Raw genomic sequence first — 21,131 nt, forward strand, 5'->3', positions numbered from 1 at the left:
AGCAGGTCGTTGGAGAGTTTGAGTAAGGCAGTTTCGGTGGAGTGTAGGGGACTAAAGCCAGACTGTAGGGGATCGAGGAGGTTGTTGTCGTTGAGGTGAGAGCATAGGCGGGTGTAGACGAGGCGCTCGAGGAGTTTAGATGTAAGTGGGAGCAGGGAGATGGGTCTGAGGTTGTTCGGGTCATTGGGGTCCAGGGAGGGCTTTTTAAGTATGGGGGTGATGTGCGCATGTTTCAGAGGGGAGGGGAAAGTGCCAGAGGATGAGAGATTGAAGATGTGGGTGAGGGAGCGTAGGATGGAGGGGGAGGGAGGTTGTAGGAGTTGTGAGGGGATAGGGTCGAGGGGGCAGGTGGTGAGGTGGGCATCAGAGAGGATCTTGGAGACTTCCTCGATGGTAGTAAGGTTAAAGGTGCGGAGTGTTGGGGGAGCTTCAGTATGAGGAATGTAGGGTGGGGTGGAAGAGGAGGTCAGAACAGTGGTGGGGCCGTGGGAGAGGGGTGATGAGGGGGTAGCTGAGTAAGGGGGAGGGGGTTGGAGGGAGTTTGAGCAGCGATGAAGTCCCTGTGGGTTATGTCGAGGGGGAGGGGGGATGAGGGGGTAGCTGTGTGAGAGGGGACGGGTTGAGAAGGCATGTGAGTTGCGGTGATGTCCTTGCGAATTGTGTCAATCTTGTTTTTGAAGTGATTGGCAATCTCAAGGGCAGTGAGTGAGGTGCTGGGTGGAGGTGGGGGTGGCGAGAGTAGAGAGTTGAAGGTGGAGAAGAGTCGGCGAGGATTGGAGGAGAGGACCTTGATGAGGGTCAGGAAGTAGGCTTGTTTGGCAGCATGGAGGGAGGAGGTGTAGGTGTGGAAGGCAGATTTGTAGCGGGTGAAGGCTTGTTGGGATTTGGTTTTGCGCCATAGTCGCTCCAGGGCACGACTGTGTCATTTGAGGGTTTTGGTGTGATCAGTCTGCCAGGGCTGGAGCGGTCGGGGTCTGATGTTCCGTGTGGTTAAAGGCGCTAGTGAGTCAAGGGCTGTTGAGAGAGCGTTGTTGTAGGCGGTCATAGCCAAGTCGGGGCAGGACAGAGGGAGGATGCTGTCATGGAGTTGATCAGCTGCAGAGTGGAGGGAGGCAGGGTTAAGGTTGTGGAGGTTACAGCTGGTAGTAGTGTGACATTTGGAGGGGTAGGCGTTGGAGGACGAGGAGATAGAGAAGGTAATCAGGTTGTGGTCAGAGAGAGGGAATGGGGTGTTAGTGAGTGGGCTATACCCCTAACAGGCACAGGGTGACTTACACATAAGAGGAACAGGGGTCTCCCCACCCCTCCAACGTGAGCTGTGTTCCATGGGTCCCCCACCCAAAGTCACTCCCGTCACAAACTGCTTACAGTACTCTCAAAAACTCTCAAACACTCCCATTGCCCTTTCTATAGTGAAAATCTGATGCAGCAAAGTGTTGGAATTGTCTCATGGACCAAAAAGGTCACATCTTACTTCCACCTTGTGTCTGGAACTCCTCTTTGTGGTCCTTTTATACCACTGCAGTGTGGTAACATGTGTTGATGCAATGGACGTCAATTTTTGGTTCTGCCAAAATGGCCACCAAAATCTCGAAAGAACACTGTGTCAAAACTAGACACAGACTCTTCCAAGATGGCGGCTGGAGCCCATGGTAGTGGTCACATTGGTCCTATGCCTGGTTCCCGCTAGATCCAGCAATAAGTGGTTTTGCCATTTCGTATTGTAGATGCTCTTGTGTAAGAGAGGAAGACCACACAACTGTTTCTTTAGGAAGTTTTTTTAAAACGAAACTGGCAAAGACTGCATCCCTGACCACCTGCCTACATTTGGCAACCCCAATGCACCTCTGCGGTGCAATGTGCTACCACACACTAGCATGCATTTAGATTCAGTGCCAAAAATGCATGATTTTTGGTTCATTGAAGTGCGTTAGCCCATTCAGATCAATGCATGCAATGCACGGTAATGTGCCACGTGTGCTACACCACAATGGACCAAGCTGTAGTATTTGAACCCTAAAGTGATTTTGTAGTATTAAAAAAAAAAAATCTAAAAACTCTTTGGTGGGCAGCAAGTCCTAACTTCACTCTCTTGGAGAACTACAGCCTCCAGCAAAAACTCGTGGGAGTGCCGGGTGTCTGGTCCACCACTATGTGCAGAGGTTCCATCCCCACCCAACCCACTACATAACTACAAGACCAGGCATCCAACATTCAACATCCAACATTCCAAGTGGTGTGTTGCAGGCTTGGACTTGGAAAAAAATAGGCCTGGGCAATTTAAACTGAGCAGCCAGTTTATCCAGGGGAAAAGGAATGAGGGTCAGGCATTTGAGGGAGTTGTTAGTGACAGGATATTCGGAGTCGGTCCTCCGCACTGTAATGTAAGAGGGCACTGTGATATACAGGGGACTGCACTGTAAAGGGGCACTGTATTTATTACAGTGCCCCTTTACAGTGCAGTCCCCTGTATATCACAGTGCCCTCTTACATTACAGTGCCCCTAGCATTCACAGCCCCCCCATCACAGTGCCCCTTGCCTCCCCCTTTTATCTCTAATTACAGTGCCCCCTATTTATTCAGCAAAGAGATGGCTTACTCCAGCAAAGAGACAACCCAATCAATCAAAGATACCTCCCAATCAAGCAAAGAGACATACCCATCCAGCAAAGAGACATCCCCATACAGCAAAGAGACAGCCCCATACAGCAAAGAGAGAGCCCCATATAGCAAACAGACTTCCCAGTCTAACAAAGAGACATCCCCATGCAGTAAAGAGATAGCCCACTCTTGCAAAGAGACATCCCATATAACAAAGAGACAGCCCAATCCAGCAAGAGACATCCCAATCCAGCAAAGAGACATCCAATCCAGTAAAGAGACATCCCAATCCAGCAAAGAGACAGAACAATCCACCCCATTACAGGGCGGGACTGTTTGGCTTTAACACTCGATCACTGTAGGGTTCAGTGCACTCACCTTCCTCCCAGTGTGTGATGGCTGTCTTCACCCCTGTGCAGCTGTCACAGTGTGTAGTCCGGTGTAGGAGAGAGGCCACCGTTGTCTCTTTAGTGTGACTGTATCTGCAGCACCCGGCCCAGGAGGTCTGTGTCTTCTGCAGGCGCTTTCTGCGTGTCACTGGAGCCGTCTATCCTGCCTTCTTCTGCACCTCCTGCCGGCCGTGGTTTGGGAAAGGCCATATAGCAGGAGATGAGCGGTGACCACGGACTGTGTTAGCCCTGTCCCGGACCGCGGCTGCAGCTTATTTCCTGCTGTGCAGCCCAGTCATCAACAGGCCGCTCTTCTTAGAACATGAGGCCCACTGGGCAAATGCCCAATGGGCCCTATGCCTTGTTCACCCTGGTAGAGAAAGCACACCTATTTCCTGGTTGGAGGAAGTCCTTTCCTCTCCAGCCCTGTCTGTCTCTTTCATACATGGGATTTCAGCTCTTTCAATCACTGAGGTGCATCTTAACATGTTGGCCTTACCTAGAGTGGTCTGCATGCAAATGAGGCCTGCCAAGAATACCCACTCCTCCAGACTGACACCCACCCATCAAGGTGTTTGATATTTGCAAAACCCCTCCCAAAAACCAGCCCACTGCTTATCTCAGGGTTGAGGGCTTTTAAGAGGAGTACTGAGGCAGTGTGCTTCGATGTTCCCAGCAGCTATGTACAGCACCCTGCTGGCCCCTCCCACCAGCCAGAATCTGCCTGTATTGCATAGGGACCCAGTGATGTCATCACTGGGACTAAAATAAAGTATGTCATGAAAATGGAAAAATATTATTTGAAAAATTAATTGGCATGTTGATGGGGGGGGGGGGGGGGTGGTAGTAGGGAAGGTAAAATCTAAGCAAAGGAAACGTCGGCTTTGACCCCTTGACGCCGACATCACACAAATATGCGGCCTCATGGACCTGGGCTTTTTTCCGTGAGGCCGCATATTTTCGTACTTGTCTTTGTGCTGGGAGCGTGCCGCTCGGCGGGCTCCCAGCACAGAGACCGCAGTGTCACTGAGAGCACCGGATCCCGTTCTAAAGATCGGGACCCAGGACTCCCGATTACGGGTCACATGATCCCTGTGATAGCCTCTGATTGGCTATCACAGTGATCAGTCAATGTGCAGCCGGGCCCCTTGTTTTTTTCTCTCTTTATGAATGGAGGAGAGAGATACATTGTATCATTATATACATCCCATTATACATTGTATCATTATATACATTCCATTATACAGTGTATCATTATATACATCCTATTATACATTGTATCATTATACACATCCCATTATACATTGTATCATTATATACATCCCATTATACATTGTATCATTATATACATTCTATTATACAGTGTATCATTATATACATCCTATTATACATTGTATCATTATACACATCCCATTATACATTGTATCATTATATACATCCCATTATACATTGTAGCATTGTATACATTCTATTATACATTGTATTATTATATACATCCCATTATACATTGTATTATTATATACATCCTATTATACATTGTAGCATTGTATACATTCTATTATACATTGTATCATTATATACATTCCATTATACATTGTATCATTATATACATTCCATTATACATTGTATCATTATATACATCCCATTATACATTGTATCAATATATACATTCCATTATACATTGAATCGTTATATACATCCTATTATACATTGTATCGTTATATACATTCCATTATACATTGTATCATTATATACATCCTATTATACATTGTATCATTATATACATCCCATTATACATTGTATCGTTATATTCATTCCATTATACATTGTATCGTTATATACATTCCATTATACATTGAATCATTATATACATCCTATTATACATTATATCGTTATATACATTCCATTATACATTGTATCATTATATATATCCCATTATACATTGTGTAATTATATACATCCTATTATACATTGTATCGTTATATACATCCTATTATACATTGTATCATTATATACATTCCATTATACATTGTATCATTATATACATCCTATTATACATTGTATCATTATATACATCCTATTATACATTGTATATCTCTAACTCCTGGCATAGAGAGAAAAAAAAAATTTTGTAAAAAAAAAAGAAGATAAATAAATATTAAAAAATAAAAGAAAAAATAAAGAAAAATACCTCGATCAAGGTTTGATCTAGTTCAGTGCCAGGGTTAGTGTTTGGGTCAAGGTCAGGGTCAAAGGTCAGGATTTAAAAAAATTGGTATTAGCGTCAGTTAGTGTTAATGTCAGTGTGTTTTAGGTAAAAAAAAAAAAGACAAAAACAAAATGCGCACTATTGTTTCTGGGCCGTACGACGGGTACAAACAACAAATAACATACACATATATGGTATCGCTGCGATCGTCAAGAGCTGGAGAATTTATTTTGAGTTGTTCTTTGGTGGTAGGTTATGGTCGTAGCAAGAAACACACAGCTAAATTTTTGAAAAATTATATATTTTTACTATTTTAGGCCAGTTTTCCTTTGATAAAAAAAAGATATCCATTACCATTTACCACCAAATGAAAGCCCAATTTGTCCTGAAAAAAACGCGGTATAATCCATCCTGGAATTACAAAGTAGTTGTGGTGATACGGACGGTCTTACTAACACGTGTCAATGTTGCAAAATTGTGCTTAGGCATTTAGATTTGTTTTACCCTCAGGCATGAAGGGGTTAAGGAATATCCTTTGAGGGAACTACAATGTAACTGTGAAGTCTCACTCCTTTATTCCTGCGGTGTTTGTTAATAGATATTATGCAGCGGAAACAAATGAGGCCGTTGCCGTTTAATGCCGGATAGTAACCCGTCCTGGACTAAGAGAAAACATTTGTGCCAAAACTACTCCATAAAATTTTCAGCGAGCAGTAAAGAGAAGAGTAGCCCAGATGCCATTAAACGTGATTATTGTCTAGTGTGTTCCGCGGCGTAATGTCATCAGTATAATTATACTGTATTACTTTGTTTACAAATAACTTTTATGGGGAGATTATGTGCAAGATCCAAATTTGTGGTCGCTCTTCGGCGGGAGAGCGTCGGCCGTGAAACTCTCAGCGGCCGTCTTTTTATTTCTTTGTAGCGATCCCGTCACATGCGATGCCGAGTGTCGTAGAGCAGGGTGACACCACGGAGACATTGTTTTTGCTGTCATTTTGTTTTTTTTCAGCCGTGTCGCCATTGCTGAGTCTTTAGCAGCGGAAAATCAGCAGTTCTGCAGCATGTTTTCAGTGAGTGTCAGGCAGGAAGTCGGGATCACTGGGCATCACAGATGAATAATTCTGAAGAATCGAAAATCAATTCACCATGACGGCCTTTCTCCTTTATGACCGGAAGCCAGTGATGCGTAGATGGATCGACCAAATGTAACATTTACAATAACCTGTAGGCCGGTGTAGTTCAGCCTCCCTGCAAAGGTGGCGCTGTTGGTAATAAACATTCTGCTCCTATCTTTCACTGTTAGCTGATAAATGGACAAACATTTATAAAATGTATTTTTTTTTATTTTAGGTATAACTGTGTTGACAAACATTTTACATTCTTTAAAATGTATTTATTTTTATACACTTTACTTCCTAACGCTGTATCTCTTTCTCTGGGCACAAATAGAGAGTTACAGTGCCATCTGCAGGCTGGACACCAAAACAGCGAGTGGTCACCACGATTCACTGTTATGGCGATCACATGATTGGAAATCATGGCCAGATCTAGCCTGTCTGATGTGGGGGTGCAGTAAAAAATGTAGAGTTCCTAAATAATTTTTTTAAGGCCATTTAAGGTTTTTACTTGGTAACATGTTTTGGAATAAATAGTTTCCATGGACAATAATTTGAAAAATGATCGACTAATTAGCCAACTGTAGGCAGGTGTAGTTCGGCCTCCCTGCCAAGAATGGCGCTGTTTGTAATAAATATTCTGCTCCTATCTTTTATTAGTAGCTGATAAATGGACTTTTTTTTTTTATTTTACCTATAACTGTGTTCAGTCAAACTGTTTTAACTTTTTAAAAAATTTAAAAAAATTTTAATTATATATTTTTATACAACGTGGTTCCTAACGCTGCGTCTCTTTCTCTGGGCACAGTGGATGCGCATAGAGAGCGTTACAGCGCCATCTGCAGGATGGACACCTAAAACTTCTACTTCTCTCTTCTTGTTCCGATGACGACTCAAAATTTTTATTTTTCCGAGGACAGAGGAATCTTCCAAGCGGGGACGCCGTGAAGACCTGCCCGGGGTTCAAACCAGTCTCTGTGTTGGGTAGCCATTAGGGTGGTTGTCCGTGGGCTTTGGGCTTGTGTCAATGGCTGAGTTGCTGCTGATAGAAAATGTATTCTGGACTCAAGTCATTATCTGTTTACTGATTGGCCGGTCCTGATCTGTGCTGCTTTGTTTGCACCTCAAAAATTCTTCTTTCTGATCTCTTCCTAGAACATGATGATTGTGGCAATGGGCACAACGGCTGCGATGAGAACTCTATTTGTACCAACTCGGTGCAGGGGCACATCTGCACGTGCAAGCCCGGATACGTGGGGAACGGCACCGTCTGTCACCGTAAGTCTGTACAATGATTCTGTATGAGGCAGTTTACACACGGGCATTAATGCTGCATTATAATAACTGCAGAGGTTTCTCACACCAAACTCGTGCTAGTATACCGAGGAGCACTGAACAGCTTTGCCAGAACCCTCCTGATGCCCCTTGGCTCTGTTCCTACAGGTATGATCAAATGTCTGCTTCAGGTTCTGAATTTCTACCAAATGCCTGCTGCAGCTTCCGAGTTCCTGACAAATGCCTGCTGCAGCTTCCGAGTTCCTGACAAATGCCTGCTGCAGCTTCTAGATTCCTACCAGATGCCAATCATAGCTTCCACCCAATGCCTGCTGCAGCTTGTAGGTTCCTTTCAAATGCCTGCTGCAGCTTCTAGATTCCTACCAGATGCCAATCATAGCTTCTGAATTTCCACCAAATGCCTGCTGCAGCTTGTAGGTTCCTTTCAAATGCCTGCCGCAGCTTCTGCATTCCCTAAATGTTTTCTGCAGCTTTTAAGTTTCTCCCAAATGCCTGCTGCAGCTTCTAGGTTCTTATCAATTGCCTGGAACAGCTTCTTAATTCCTACCAAATGCCAGTCATGGCTTCTGAATTTCCACCAAATGCCTGCTGTAAGTTCTTTTCAAATGCCTTCTACAGCTTCTAAGTTCCTGCCAAATGCCTGTTGCAGCTTTTGAGTTCCTGCCAAATGCCTGCTGCAGCTTCTAAATCCCTGCCAAATGCCTGCTGCAGCTTCTAAATTCCTACCAGATGCCAGTCATAGCTTCTGAATTTCCACCAAATGCCTGCTGCAGCTTGTAGGTTCCTATCAATTGCCTGCTGCAGCTTCTCAATTCCTATCTAATGCCTGGAACATCTTCTTAATTCCTACCAAATGCCTGCTGCAGCTTCTAGATTCCTACCATGTGCCTGGTGCAGCTTCTAAATTCCTACCAAATGCCTTCTGCAGCTTCTAGATTCCTACCAAGTGCCTGGTGCAGCTTCTAGATTCCTACCATGTGCCTGGTGCAGCTTCTAGATTTCTACCAAATGCCTGGTGCAGCTTCTAGATTCCAACCAAATGCCTGGTGCAGCTTTTAAATTCCTACCAAATGCCTGCTGCAGCTTCTAGATTCCTAACAAATACCTGCTGCAGCTGCTAGATTCCTTCCATATGCCTGGTGCAGCTTCTAAATTCCTACCAGATGCCTGGTGCAGCTTCTAGATTTCTAATAAATGCCTGCCGCAGCTTCTAAATTCCTACCAAATGCCTGCTGCAGCTTCTAAATTCTTACCAAATGCCTGGTGCAGCTTCTAAAGTCCTACCAAATGCCTGCTGTTGCTTCTAAATCCCTACCAAAGGCTGGAGTTTCTGAATACTTCCCATGCCTCCACTGCCTTTGGAAAATATATTTGAATTGACATTTTTGGAATACATGTTAAAATATATTCGCGTAGGCCAATATATTGTAAATATATGTCGCATGTATCATTTTTTGTTTTTTAAATATATTGAAAATATTTTTTACTTCCATAGACCGGAATGGCGGTGGGAGGGGGCGGGGCTAAAGATTAAAAAAAAAATCCCCACCGTTCTACTTGTGGACAGTGGAACTTCCTTCCTTTGGGGATTTTATTTCCTCTTTCAGCATTGTTACATTTTGATACATTGTGAACGGTTCTGATGATTACCAAATGCGTTGAGTTGCAGGTGCGGCGAATGTTCCGTGCAGGTCAGACGCACAAGGTGGAGGGTTTCGATGTTTTGATGTTTTCCATGTAATTACGGTCACGGGGGGGGGGGGGGGGGAGAATTGGTGGCTCGGCCCTCTGTTGTCTCGTGGATCGGAGGACAATGAACGGAATACTAACTTCCTTTATCCGCGTTCTGTGCGCTGAGTAATGGCCGTTCTCTGCCATATTAATGGCGCCGCGCTGGACCGCTCCCAGCTATTCGTATCGCCGGATCTACATTTGGCAGAGCGCTGTCCGCCCGTAATAGCTTTGTGGCAACAATGCGCCGCAATAAACCCGAGCGCGGATCACAGCGCTTGTTACCAATAAATTACACCGACTTTCCGGACAATAAATCAAGCCTTTCGATGAACTTGGAGGAGCTCCATTGTTGCAGCCGGAACGACTTCTACAAACTCCGTATAAAAGGGGAAAACTTTGCCTGGATTTTTTTTTTTCATTTTAACCCCTCGCCCTCTGGAGGATTCCCCCCCTCCTTCCTGACCACACCATTTTTTTTGCGATACTGCGTTACTTTAACTGACAATTGCGCGGTCATACAACGCTGCGCCAAAATTACATTTACGTCCTTTTTTCCCCACAAAGAGCACCTCTGCGTTTTTTTTATTTTTTGCGCTTTAAACAAAAATAAAAAAGGACCAACAACGCTGAAAAAAAAAAACACAATATTTTTGACTTTTTGCTATACAACATACCCAATAAAAAAAATTTTTAAATCAAATTTTCGTCATAATTTTAGGCCAAAATGACATTTACGTCCTTTTTTTCCCAAGAATTGAGCTCTCTTTTAGTGGTATTTTTATCACCTCTGCATTTTTTTATTATGGCCACTAGATGGCGCTGAGTGTCATAGGAAATACGTTTGCTCCCCAGTTCCATTATGGCCACTAGATGGCGCTGAGTATCAAAGGAAATACATTTGCTCCCCAGTTCCATTATGGCCACTAGATGGCTCTGAGTATCATAGGAAATACTTATGTTCTCCAGCTCCCTCCAGTGGCCATAATGCTGTATGTTCCAAAATATCACATTATAACCACTAGATGGCACTGAGTATTGCAGGAAAAAAGTATGCTCTCGAGTTCCATCTAGTGGCCATAATGCATTATGTTCCCAAATACCAAATTATGGCCACTAGATGGTGCTGAGTATCATAGGAAATATGTTTGCTCTCCAGTTCCATTATGGCCACTAGATGGCACTGAGTATCATAGGAAATAAGTTTGCTCCTCAGCTCCATCTAGTGGCCATAGTGCAGTATGTTCCCAAATACCACATTATGGCCACTAGATGGCCCGCTGCTGAGGAGCAAACTTATTTCCTATGATACTCAGAGCCATCTAGTGGCCATAATGTGGTATTTGGGAACATACTGCACTATGGCCACTAGATGGAGATGAAGAGCAAACTTATTTCCTATGATACTCAATCTAGTGGTCATAATGCAGTATGTTCCCAAATGCCACATTATGGCCACTAGATGGCTCTGCGTATCATAGGAAATAAGTATGCTCTCAAATTAAATCTAACAGCCATCATGCAGTATGTTCCAAAATATCACATTATGGCCACTAGATGGCACTGACTATCTTAGGAAAAAAGTATGCTCTCGAGTTCCATCTAGTGGCCATAATGCAGTATGTTCTCAAATACCAAATTATGGCCACTAGATTGCGCTGAGTATCATAGGAAATAAGTTTGCTCCCTAGTTCCATTATGGCCACTAGATGGCGCTGAGTATCATAGGAAATACTTATGTTCCCCAGCTCCTTTCAGTGGCCCTAATGCAGTATGTTGGAGCTTCCTCCAGTGGTCATAATGCAGTATGTTCCAAAATACCAAATTATGGCCACTGGATGGCACTGAGTATCATAGGAAAAAAGTATACTCTACAGTTCCATCTAGTGGCCATAATGCAGTATGTTCCCAAATAGCAAATTATGGCCACAAGATGGCACTGAGTATCTTAGGAAATAAGTTTGCTCCCCAGTTCCATTATGGCCAGTAGATGGCTCTGAGTATCATAGGAAATACTTATGTTTCCCAGCTCCCTCCAGTGGCCATAATGCAGTGTGTTCCAAAATACCACATTATGGCCACTAGATGGCTCTAAGTATTGTAGGAAATAAGTTTGCTCTCAAGTCCTATCTAGTGGCTATAATGCAGTATGTTCCAAAATACCAAATTATGGCCACTAGATGGCGCTAAGTGTCATAGGAAATACCTTTGTTCTCCAGCTCCTTTCAGTGGCCCTAATGCAGTATGTTCCAAAATATCACATTATGGCCACTAGATGGAGCTAAGTATTAGAGGAAATAAGTTTTCTCCTCAGCTCCATCCAGTGGCCATAATGCAGTATATTATCAAATACCAAACTATGGTCACTAGATGGCGCTGAGTATCATAGGAAATACTTATGTTCCCCAGCTCCCTCCAGTGGCCATAATGCAGTATGTTGTAAAATACCACATTATGGCCACTAGATGGCACTGAGTATCGTAGGAAAAAAGTATGCTCTCAAGTTCTATCTAATGGCTATAATGCAGTATGTTCCCAAATACCAAATTATGGCCACTAGATGGCACTGAGTATCATAGGAAATACGTTTGCTCCCCAGTTCCATTATGGCAACTAGATGGCTCTGAATATCATAGGAAATACTTATGTTCCCCAGCTCCTTTCAGTGGCCCTACTGCAGTATGTTCCAAACTATCGCATTATGGCCACTAGATGGCACTGAGTATCGTAGGAAAAAAGTATGCTCTCGAGTTCTATCTAGTGACTATAATGCAGTATGTTCCCAAATACCAAATTTTGGCCACTAGATGGTGCTGGGTATCATAGGAAATACGTTTGCTCTCCAGTTCCATTATGGCCACTAGATGGTGCTGAGTATCATAGGAAATAAGTATGCTCTCGAGTTCTATCTAGTGACTATAATGCAGTATGTTCCCAAATACCAAATTTTGGCCACTAGATGGTGCTGGGTATCATAGGAAATACGTTTGCTCCCCAGTTCCATTATGGCCACTAGATGGCGCTGAGTATCATAGGAAATAAGTATGCTCTCGAGTTCTATCTAGAGGCCATAATGCAGTATGTTCCAAAATACCACATTACGGCTACTAGATTGCACTGAGTACCATAGGAAATTTGTTTGCTCCCCAGTTCCATTATGGCCACTAGATGGAGCTAAGTATCATAGGAAATAAGTTTGCTCCTCAGCTCCATCTAGTGGCCATAATGCAGTATGTTCCCATTCACACAGACATGCAGTTTTGAATGCTGAACAGCTATGCAGAGTTTTTATAAAAACACCCCACAAATGTCCCCCCGACAGGAGCTCCTCTCTTATGATGGGCCTTTTCTTCACAGTAGGAGAGGCCCATCACCTCAAAATAGTTCAACGTCTGTCTCTCTACGGCCGACTCCTGACTTTTTATTCCTTCTTTTCTCTCTGCCCTTTTCTAAAAATATTATTAGTAAAACCCTCTCAGCGGCGCCTCAAAGCAGCTGATAATCTATCAACTCCGACTCCCCAGTCTGTTATTAAAAACCAGTTCAAACCTTCTTATGCGCATCTCCTCCCGCGCCGCCGCTGACCTTTTAACTTCAGACATGAATTCCTCGGCATTACTGCCTCTCCTTCCCTCCAGAGGAACGCCTCACTAAATCATTGACTCTCCTCTTCCTTTCTTTTGTCCTGCTCTTTCTCTTTATGCTTTTTTTTTCTTTTGAAAAATTCAGTTTTTTCTTAGTTTCCGACATACCGTAACGTCTGGCGCCTGCCAAGTCCATCTTGACATGCGTTATTGTGCGTTGACCTGGCCGGTCGAGTTCCTCAATAGTTTGTGCCGTCAGGTTTGAAATCGGAGCGAAAGCCTTTGAATTTCTTTCTTTTCCTTTGGAGAAATCGACGTTTTTGTGCATCGAATAAATGTGATAATATAATATAGAGTTGATTAAACAGAAATGGGCAGAGTAGATTTTAACACGGACCTCGCAGACCAGAGCAACTAAGAGATAGTAGCCACATCCAGCCCCACACCCCCCCCTCCACTCTAAAGTGCTAGGGCTAAGAGGAAAAAAAACAATTACCAAAAGAAAAAAACAAAACAAAAGGCCAATCTGGGTGAAACGCGTCCAAAGAGTGGTCTAAGGCAGGGTCTGTGTTTCGGAAGTTGGCTACATGGAATACGCCTGCAGGTGTAATCAGTGTGGGGCTCTGCCCTTGCTTGATTGTAGAGGTTTAAGGCCGATCGGGGTGAAATGTGTCCAAAAAGTGGTCTAAGGCAAGGTTTGTGTTTCAGAAGCAGGGACAGACTGACCATTTGGAAACTTGGGCACTGCCCGAGGGCCCGGGGTCAGTAGGGGGCCACATGAGATGCCCCTGGTACCTTTTTCATAGGCTTTTTTTGAGTTTGGGCAAGGACACAGGGGCCCCATGATCCTCTATTGCCTGGGGGCCCCATGAGTTGTCAGTCTGCCCCTGTTCAGAAGCCAGCTACAAGGAATACGCCTTAGGGTGTAAGCAGTGTGTGGCTCTGCCCTTGCTCGATTGTAGAGGTTTAAGGCTGATTGGAGTGAAACGCGTCCAAAGAGTGGTCTAAGGCAGGGTCTGTGTTTTGGAAGCCGGCTACAAGGAATACGCCTGAGGGTGTAATGAGCGTGTGGCTCTATTCTTGCTTGATTGTAGAGGTTCAAGGTCAATCTGGGTGAAACGAGTCCAAAGAGTGGTCTAAGGCAGGGTCTGTGTTTCGGAGGCCAGCTACAAGGAACACGCCTTAGGGTGTAATCAGTGTGTGGCTCTGTTCTTGCTTGATTGTAGAGGTTTAAGGCCGATTGAGGTGAAATGCGTCCAAGAGTGGTCTAAGGCAGGGTCTGTGTTTCGGAGGCCGGCTACATGGAATACGCCTGAGGGTGTAATCAGTGTGTGGCTCTGCCCTTGCTTGATTGCAGAGGTTTAGGGTCGATCGGGGTAAAATGTGTCCAAAGAGTGGTCTAAGGCAAGGTTTGTGTTTCAGAAGCAGGGGCGGACTGACCATTTGGAAACTCGGGCACAGCCCGAGGGCCCGGGGTCAGTAGGAAGCCCCATGAGATGCCCCTGGTACCTTTTTCATAGGCTTTTTTGAGTTTGGGCAAGGACACAGGGGCCCCATGATCCTCTATTGCCCGGGGGCCCCATGAGTTGTCAGTCTGCTCCTGTTCAGAAGCCAGCTACAAAGAATACGCCTTAGGGTGTAATCAGTCTGTGGCTCTGCTCTTGCTTGATTGTAAAGGTTTAAGGCTGATCGGGGTGAAACGAGTCCAAAGAGTGGTCTAAGGCAGGGTCTGTGTTTCAGAAGCCAGCTACAAGGAATACGTCTTAGGGTGTAATCAGTCTGTGGCTCTGTTCTTGCTTGATTGTAGAGGTTTAAGGCCGATTGAGGTGAAATGCGTCCAAAGAGTGGTCAAAGGCAAGGTTTGTGTTTCGGAAGCCAGCTACATGGACTATGCCTGGGGGTGTAATCAGTGTGTGGCTCTGACCTTGCTTAGTTGTAGAGGTTTAAGGCCAATCAGGGTGAACCGCGTCAGTAAGAGTATCACGTACCTGGTGATGGAGGCCAATGGAGAGAGGGCTTCCCTTGCGGCTAAGTTCCGGACTCCCCTGAGAGTGGGACAGCGGGAGTCAGGCCCAAGGTTGCACAGGTCGCCTGTAGGAGTGCTGGTTGACGGTCCACTCAGAAGCACAGCTGGTGCACAGAGATAGGTCTGCAGACAGGAGGCGCCTGTGCGTGGTATGTAAGCCCTTCTGGGATTTAGATGTTTACTGGGTAGTCGGTTCAAGCCAAGGTCAGGTACCAGGTGAGAATCAGAGCAGACGTAGTCAGATGGGTCATACACAGAGGTAAAGTAGAGTAGACAGGTCCAGGAGCAAGCCGAGTCGGTAACAGGAAGTCGCAGGTCAGAATCACAGGAACCCGGCACGGGGAGCTAGAGATCATCCAGCAACTTGAGGAAGTGATGAGCCTCCTTATAAAGGCCGTCTGGCACCAAACTGAGGCTGATGTGTACTTTTGCGGCCATGCAGAGTACTGGCAGAAATGCCAGATCTTCCAGAACTTCTGGCGTGAACAGGACCCTGACAAAGAGTGGTCTAAGGCCACAGGGAAGAGGGAAGCCACAGCTTGCCTAATCACTTTCCCAGGACTCTTCTCTGTTGCATATGAGTTGATTTAGGAGATGCTCAGTAATGCAGTGGGGGTTGCGCCAAGCACCCACACGTACTCTAACCTATATTCTGAATGCATGACCATGTATAAGCACATCTTCTATCATCTAAATGGATGTGTCCCACAGGCTCTGCACATTGGGTGGCCCTTGTACAGTCATGTACTTGAGGCCACATAACCTGACCGAAATGTCTACATTTATGACCAAATATATGTTGTGAGAACTAGCATTAAATGTAGAGCTTTACAGCACACAGCCACTCACTTCCTTCTGTTTTTAAGGGTTTTTTAGCCCAATTTTATTTAAAGGAAAGTTCCATAACATGTTTCCCATGCAGGGGTGTGCACCATCAAAACAAATTAAACAAATATTCAGCCTCCTGGCTTGTACACAGATTTCTGCTGCTCTGGCCTTCCACTTTAGGCTCCCAGCTGTCTCCTACAGACTCCTTCCTAAATGGCTGTTTGCACACAGCTAGCAGCCCCCTTTCTGCTCTGGCTTCCGCCTCTCCTAGGTGGAGTCCTCCTGATTCCAGGGCAATGACCTCCTGTCTGCCAGGGTGGAGCCCAGAACCCTGGTTAGGCCTCTGCAAAAAAGCCTTCACACACCTGTGTGATCAGTGTGCTGGATGTTCACAAAACATGGTCCCAGGATTGGAGATTTCATCCTTCCCAAATCACTTAGAAATCTCCAGGCCACAAGTCCCCAAAATGGGCTTTACAAACCAAAGACAAAACTGACAAACCAGTTTCCTCTGCATTAAAAGAACTGCCTGGAGCCCCTCAACCTGTATGGTTGAGAATCCTGGGTTATAACCTTGATTTTCACCATGGCAGGATACCGCACTGCCACAATGTAAATACCCCTCCTAATGGTTGAGTTCAGGTCTTTATAATGAAGGATACTGTTAATGCAACAGCATACAAAAACATAGCAGACAATTGTGCTCTTCTGACCTTGTGGTAACTTTGTCCATTCCAGCATGACTGTGCCCCTTTATACAAAGCCAGCTCCATAAAGACAGGGTTTGACTAGTGTGGTGTGGAGGAGCTCGAGTGTCCTGCACAGAGACCTGAGCTCAACCCTACTGAATACCTTTGGGATAAATTGGAACACCAGTTTTGAGCCAGGTCCACTCATTCAACATCAGTACCCGACCTCAAAAAATGGGCACAAATTCCTGCAGATACCATCGAAAATGTTGTGGAAAGCCTTCCCGGTAGAGTGGAAGCGGTTAGAGCCACAAAAGAGAGGTCAGCTCCAAAGTAATGGCAATAGTTTTAGAATTTGATGTCCAACAAGTTTGTATGACTAACAAGTTCAGCTCCAAAAAGATATGGTGTCAGCAGTTAGGTGTGGAGGAACTCAAGTGTCCTGGGCAGAGCCCTGACCTTAACCCTACTGAACACCTTTGGGATGAATTGGAATGAGCCAAGTCTTCTCATCCAACATCTCCATGAAGACATGGCTTGATGAGTTTGGTGTAGAACAGGGGTCTCCAAACTTTCTAAACATAGGGCCAGTTTACTGTCCTTCAAACTTTAGGGGGGCTGGACTGAGGCCAGTGGGAGAAGAAAACGTCCTGGAGTCAGTGGGAGTAAACAATGCCCCATCATTGTTATCAATGAGAGTAAACAATGCCCCATCATTAGTGTCAATGGGAGTCATAGTGCCCCATCATTGATATCAATTGGAGTCATAATGCCCTATTTATAGTGCTCCATCATTGGTGTCAGAGGGAGGAATAGTGCCCCATCAATGGTATCAATTGAGGAAATAGTGGTCCATCATTTGTGTTAGTGGGAGGAATAGTCCCCCATCAATGGTATCAATTGAAGAAATAGTGGTTCATATTTGGTGTCGTGGGAAGAATAGTTTCTCATTGTCAGTGGCAGGAACTATGCCACACTGATGCTGACAGTGGGAGGAATAATGCACCGATGGCTGGATAAAAGCAAGCAAAGGGCCACATCCGGCCCTCGAGCCGCAGTTTGGAGATCACTGGTGTAGAGGAACTCAAGTGGCCTTCAGACACCTGGCCTTAACCCTACTGAACACCTTTGGGAAGAATTGGAAGGAGCTAAGTCTTCTCATCCAACTTCTCCATAAAGACATGGCTTGATGAGTTTGGTGTGGAGGAACTCAAGTGGCCTTCTAAGCCCTGACCCCAACCCTACGAAACACCTTTGGATTGAATTGGAATGCCAATTGTGAGCCAGATCTTCTCATCCAACATCATTATCTGAGTTCACAATATGTGGAAAGCTTTCCCAGAAATGTGGAAGATGGTATAACCACAGAGGGGGGATACTTCATATTAATAGTCATGGTTTCGGAATAGGATGTCTAACAAGCTCAAGCAGGAGTGATGGTCGGGTGTTCATGGACGTTTGGCCATATAGTGTATATAAATTTTAGCTGTTACTTATAGCAGCCTTTCTCAACCAGGGTGCCCAGGCACCCTGGGGTGCCTTCAGGTTTCTTCAGGGGTGCCCTGGCAAAATGTCTAAAAACTGCCCAAAACTTGTATACAAGCCAACGGGGTGGAACAAGTCTGCCTTTTAGTTACACAAAACCACAGGTTTTCATTGTGCACCATTATGACCTTCTAGCCACGGATGTCCTGACAACCAATGACATCATCAGTTGATAAAGATGATGTCAGCTGACTGCACAGCATTCTCGTTTAATCCTCCCCCACCCCTATCCATCAGCGCTGGGGTCACATTAGCTCAGTGATGGAAAAAAACTGAGGGAGAATAGAAACACTGGAATACTAGTCAGTACCAGTGTGCAACAGTGTATTTCCTTTGGAAGAATAAATCACCTCCAATGTTGGGTGTCCTACGTGTGTGTGCGTTGCTGCGTTATATAAAACTATTAGAATCGTTTTTCACATTTTAGAAAGGGGTACAAGACTGTTCATAATTTTAAAGGGTGCCTCGGGACTGTCCATAATTTTAGAGGATGCCTTGGTTGAAAAAAGGTTGAGAAACACTGACTTATCCCATTAAGGAGCCAGTCAGCCTAGAGGTATCCATGGACTTTCATGGCATTTAATCTTCAACAAATTTTCAGACATCAGTAACGATGTTTGGAAAGTGATGATGATCTGAATCACCATTTGTAGACATCTTCCTCCAGAAGTTTTCTCTCATACAAATACCAAATCTTTAAGAAAATCAGTATCAGACATGAAAGTCAGTGACTTAAGACTACTAGAACCTGGAAGTTGTCTAAGACAGGTCACCTTCCCACTAGAAGTTAAAATTTTCTGAAAGGACGAGACTCTGTAACTGTGAAATTGGTCAGTTAAAGGACTACGGGAGTATAGCTGTTGAGTGGAAAAAATGCTTTTGCAGCTTTCTCCAGGTGGTATTTCTGGAATAGGCTCCGTAGTTTGGAGATTTCATAGTGTCTTGGGTGGGATGGAATCTCCATCCCAGTGTCCGGGTTTCGTGGAGGAACCGCAGGGTGTGTGACCAAGGTGGACACAGGCCTTGGGCTCCAACCTGGAGCGACAGGAGGTCTTCTACAGGAATCAGAGAGGCTGCAGGTGGCAGCCAAAGTATGAAGGTCTGTAAGAGACAGTTGATGGCCTGAGGACTTGGCCAGAGGAGTCTTGTGTGGCTCTAAGCTGTGTACCTGAAAGAGCTGGTGGTCAGAAGGACCAGTAACTATAGCAGCAGTGCTGCAGAAGAGTAGCCAGGTGGTCTAGTATTTTCATTTGGACTTTGTGTATTTTACTGGAGAAGAACCCCTGCGTGGGAAACCTTATGTCAGACTTTTCTTTTGTCTTTCCTTTTTATAAAAGTGGGCTACAAAGCCCCGAAAATAGTTCCTCACTTAAAAACGCATCTCCCACTGAGCTAGACTTCCCCAAAAGTTCAAATCTATACAGACCGTTCTTGTAAACCAAGACAGCGCGTTCAACAGGCGGACTCGGAGAGCTCTCCTTGTGTTTGTGTACTACTCGGTGTTGGGCTTTGACTTGTAATTATAGTGTATAGTTTATTTCAGTAGCTGCCAAGGAAACAGACACCGACTCGGGTCAAAGGTATTAAAATATCTTTACTAAGGCTTAAATATCGGCTATAAAAACACAAGAATAAAACAACACAAACAACAACCAATTCTTCTAACCTAGAGGCTAATCGTATAACATTTTATAATACAAATGTTCACTGATCCTCCCCGGGCCTACTTGCTGACACCTGTGATGTCTGTCTTGGGCCCACAGGAAGGAACCTGGCATGGTGGCAAGTATTTGTGCATTGGGGGCGGGTGGGGGTAATTATACTTTCTGGAGTCAGAAACAACACCTCCTGCACTCAGGGACCCAGATGGATAGACCACTAAGGAAGTCACATTGGTCCTATGGAAACAGAAACAACACCTCCTGCGCTCAGGGACCACGAATCAAGGGTGGGTGGATGGATAGACCACTAAGGAAGTCACCTTGGTCCTATGGAAACAGAAACAACATCTCCTGCGCTCAGGGACCACATATCAAGGGTGGGTGGATGGATAGACCACTAAGGCATTCACATTGGTCCTATGGAAGAAACAACATCTCCTGCGCTCAGGGACCACGGATCAAGGGTGGGTGGATGGATAGACCACTAAGGAAATCACATTGGTCCTATGGAAACAGAAACAACATCTCCTGCGCTCCACGACCCAGAGCAAGGGCGGGTGGATGAATAGACCACTAAGGAAGTCACATTGGTCCTATGGAAGAAACAACATCTCCTGCACTCAGGGACCACGGATCAAGGGTGGGTGGATGGATAGACCACTAAGGAAGTCACATTGGTCCAATGGAAACAGAAACAACATTTCTTGTGCTCAGGGACCACAGATCAAGGGTGGGTGGATGGATAGACCACTAAGGAGTCACATTGGTCCTATGGAAACAGAAACAACATCTCCTGCGCTCCACGACCCAGAGAAAGGGTGGGTGGATGGATAGACCACAAAGGAAGTCACCTTGGTCCTATGGAAACAGAAACAACACTTCCTGCGCTCAGGGACTATGAATCAAGGGTGGGTGGATGGATAGACCACAAAGGAAGTCACCTTGGTCCTATGGAAACAGAAACAACACTTCCTGCGCTCAGGGACTACGAATCAAGGGTGGGTGGATGGATAGACCACTAAGGAAGTCACATTGGTCCCATGGAAACAGAAAAAACATCTCCTGTGCTCCACGACCCAGAGCAAGGGTGGATGGATGGAAAAGGAACTTGAGAAGAAAACGCACCAACCTAGCTCTGAGGAAGAAGGCACCCACCTTCGAAACGTGTCTGGGGTGGCTGCACCCCCCCTCCAACCCAACATTTCAATTGTGCCCCTCCCTCCAAAGCCCCACAGGAATAGATTTAATTTGTGAGCTGCCTCTCTGCTAACAGCCTCCTGTGATCTCCATGTTGTTTATTTGCTGCTGAGAACCCACATGGAAGAAAAATATATTTGAAATGCTACAATTTTGGCCATATTCAATATATTTAAAAAAAAAAAAAAAAAAAAAAAAAAAAATATATATATATATATATATATATATATATATATATATATATATATATACTGCAT

At 44.9% G+C, this 21,131-nt stretch overlaps 1 protein-coding gene across 1 annotated transcript in view; it reads left to right on the top strand.

The window, feature by feature from the left end:
• Nucleotides 1–21,131, top strand: part of NELL1 (neural EGFL like 1) — an 846,265-nt gene that overhangs the window by 498,556 nt on the left and 326,578 nt on the right. Inside the window, exon 12 of the mRNA XM_089662420.1 lies at nucleotides 7,473–7,595. Coding sequence (XP_089518546.1) covers nucleotides 7,473–7,595 — 123 coding nt within the window. The remainder of the gene's footprint in view (nucleotides 1–7,472; nucleotides 7,596–21,131) is intronic.

Source organism: Staurois parvus, unplaced genomic scaffold (assembly GCF_062004578.1).
Source record: "Staurois parvus isolate SC_StPar_1 unplaced genomic scaffold, SC_StPar_1.0 ptg001470l, whole genome shotgun sequence".
Taxonomy (NCBI): Eukaryota; Metazoa; Chordata; class Amphibia; order Anura; family Ranidae; genus Staurois; species Staurois parvus.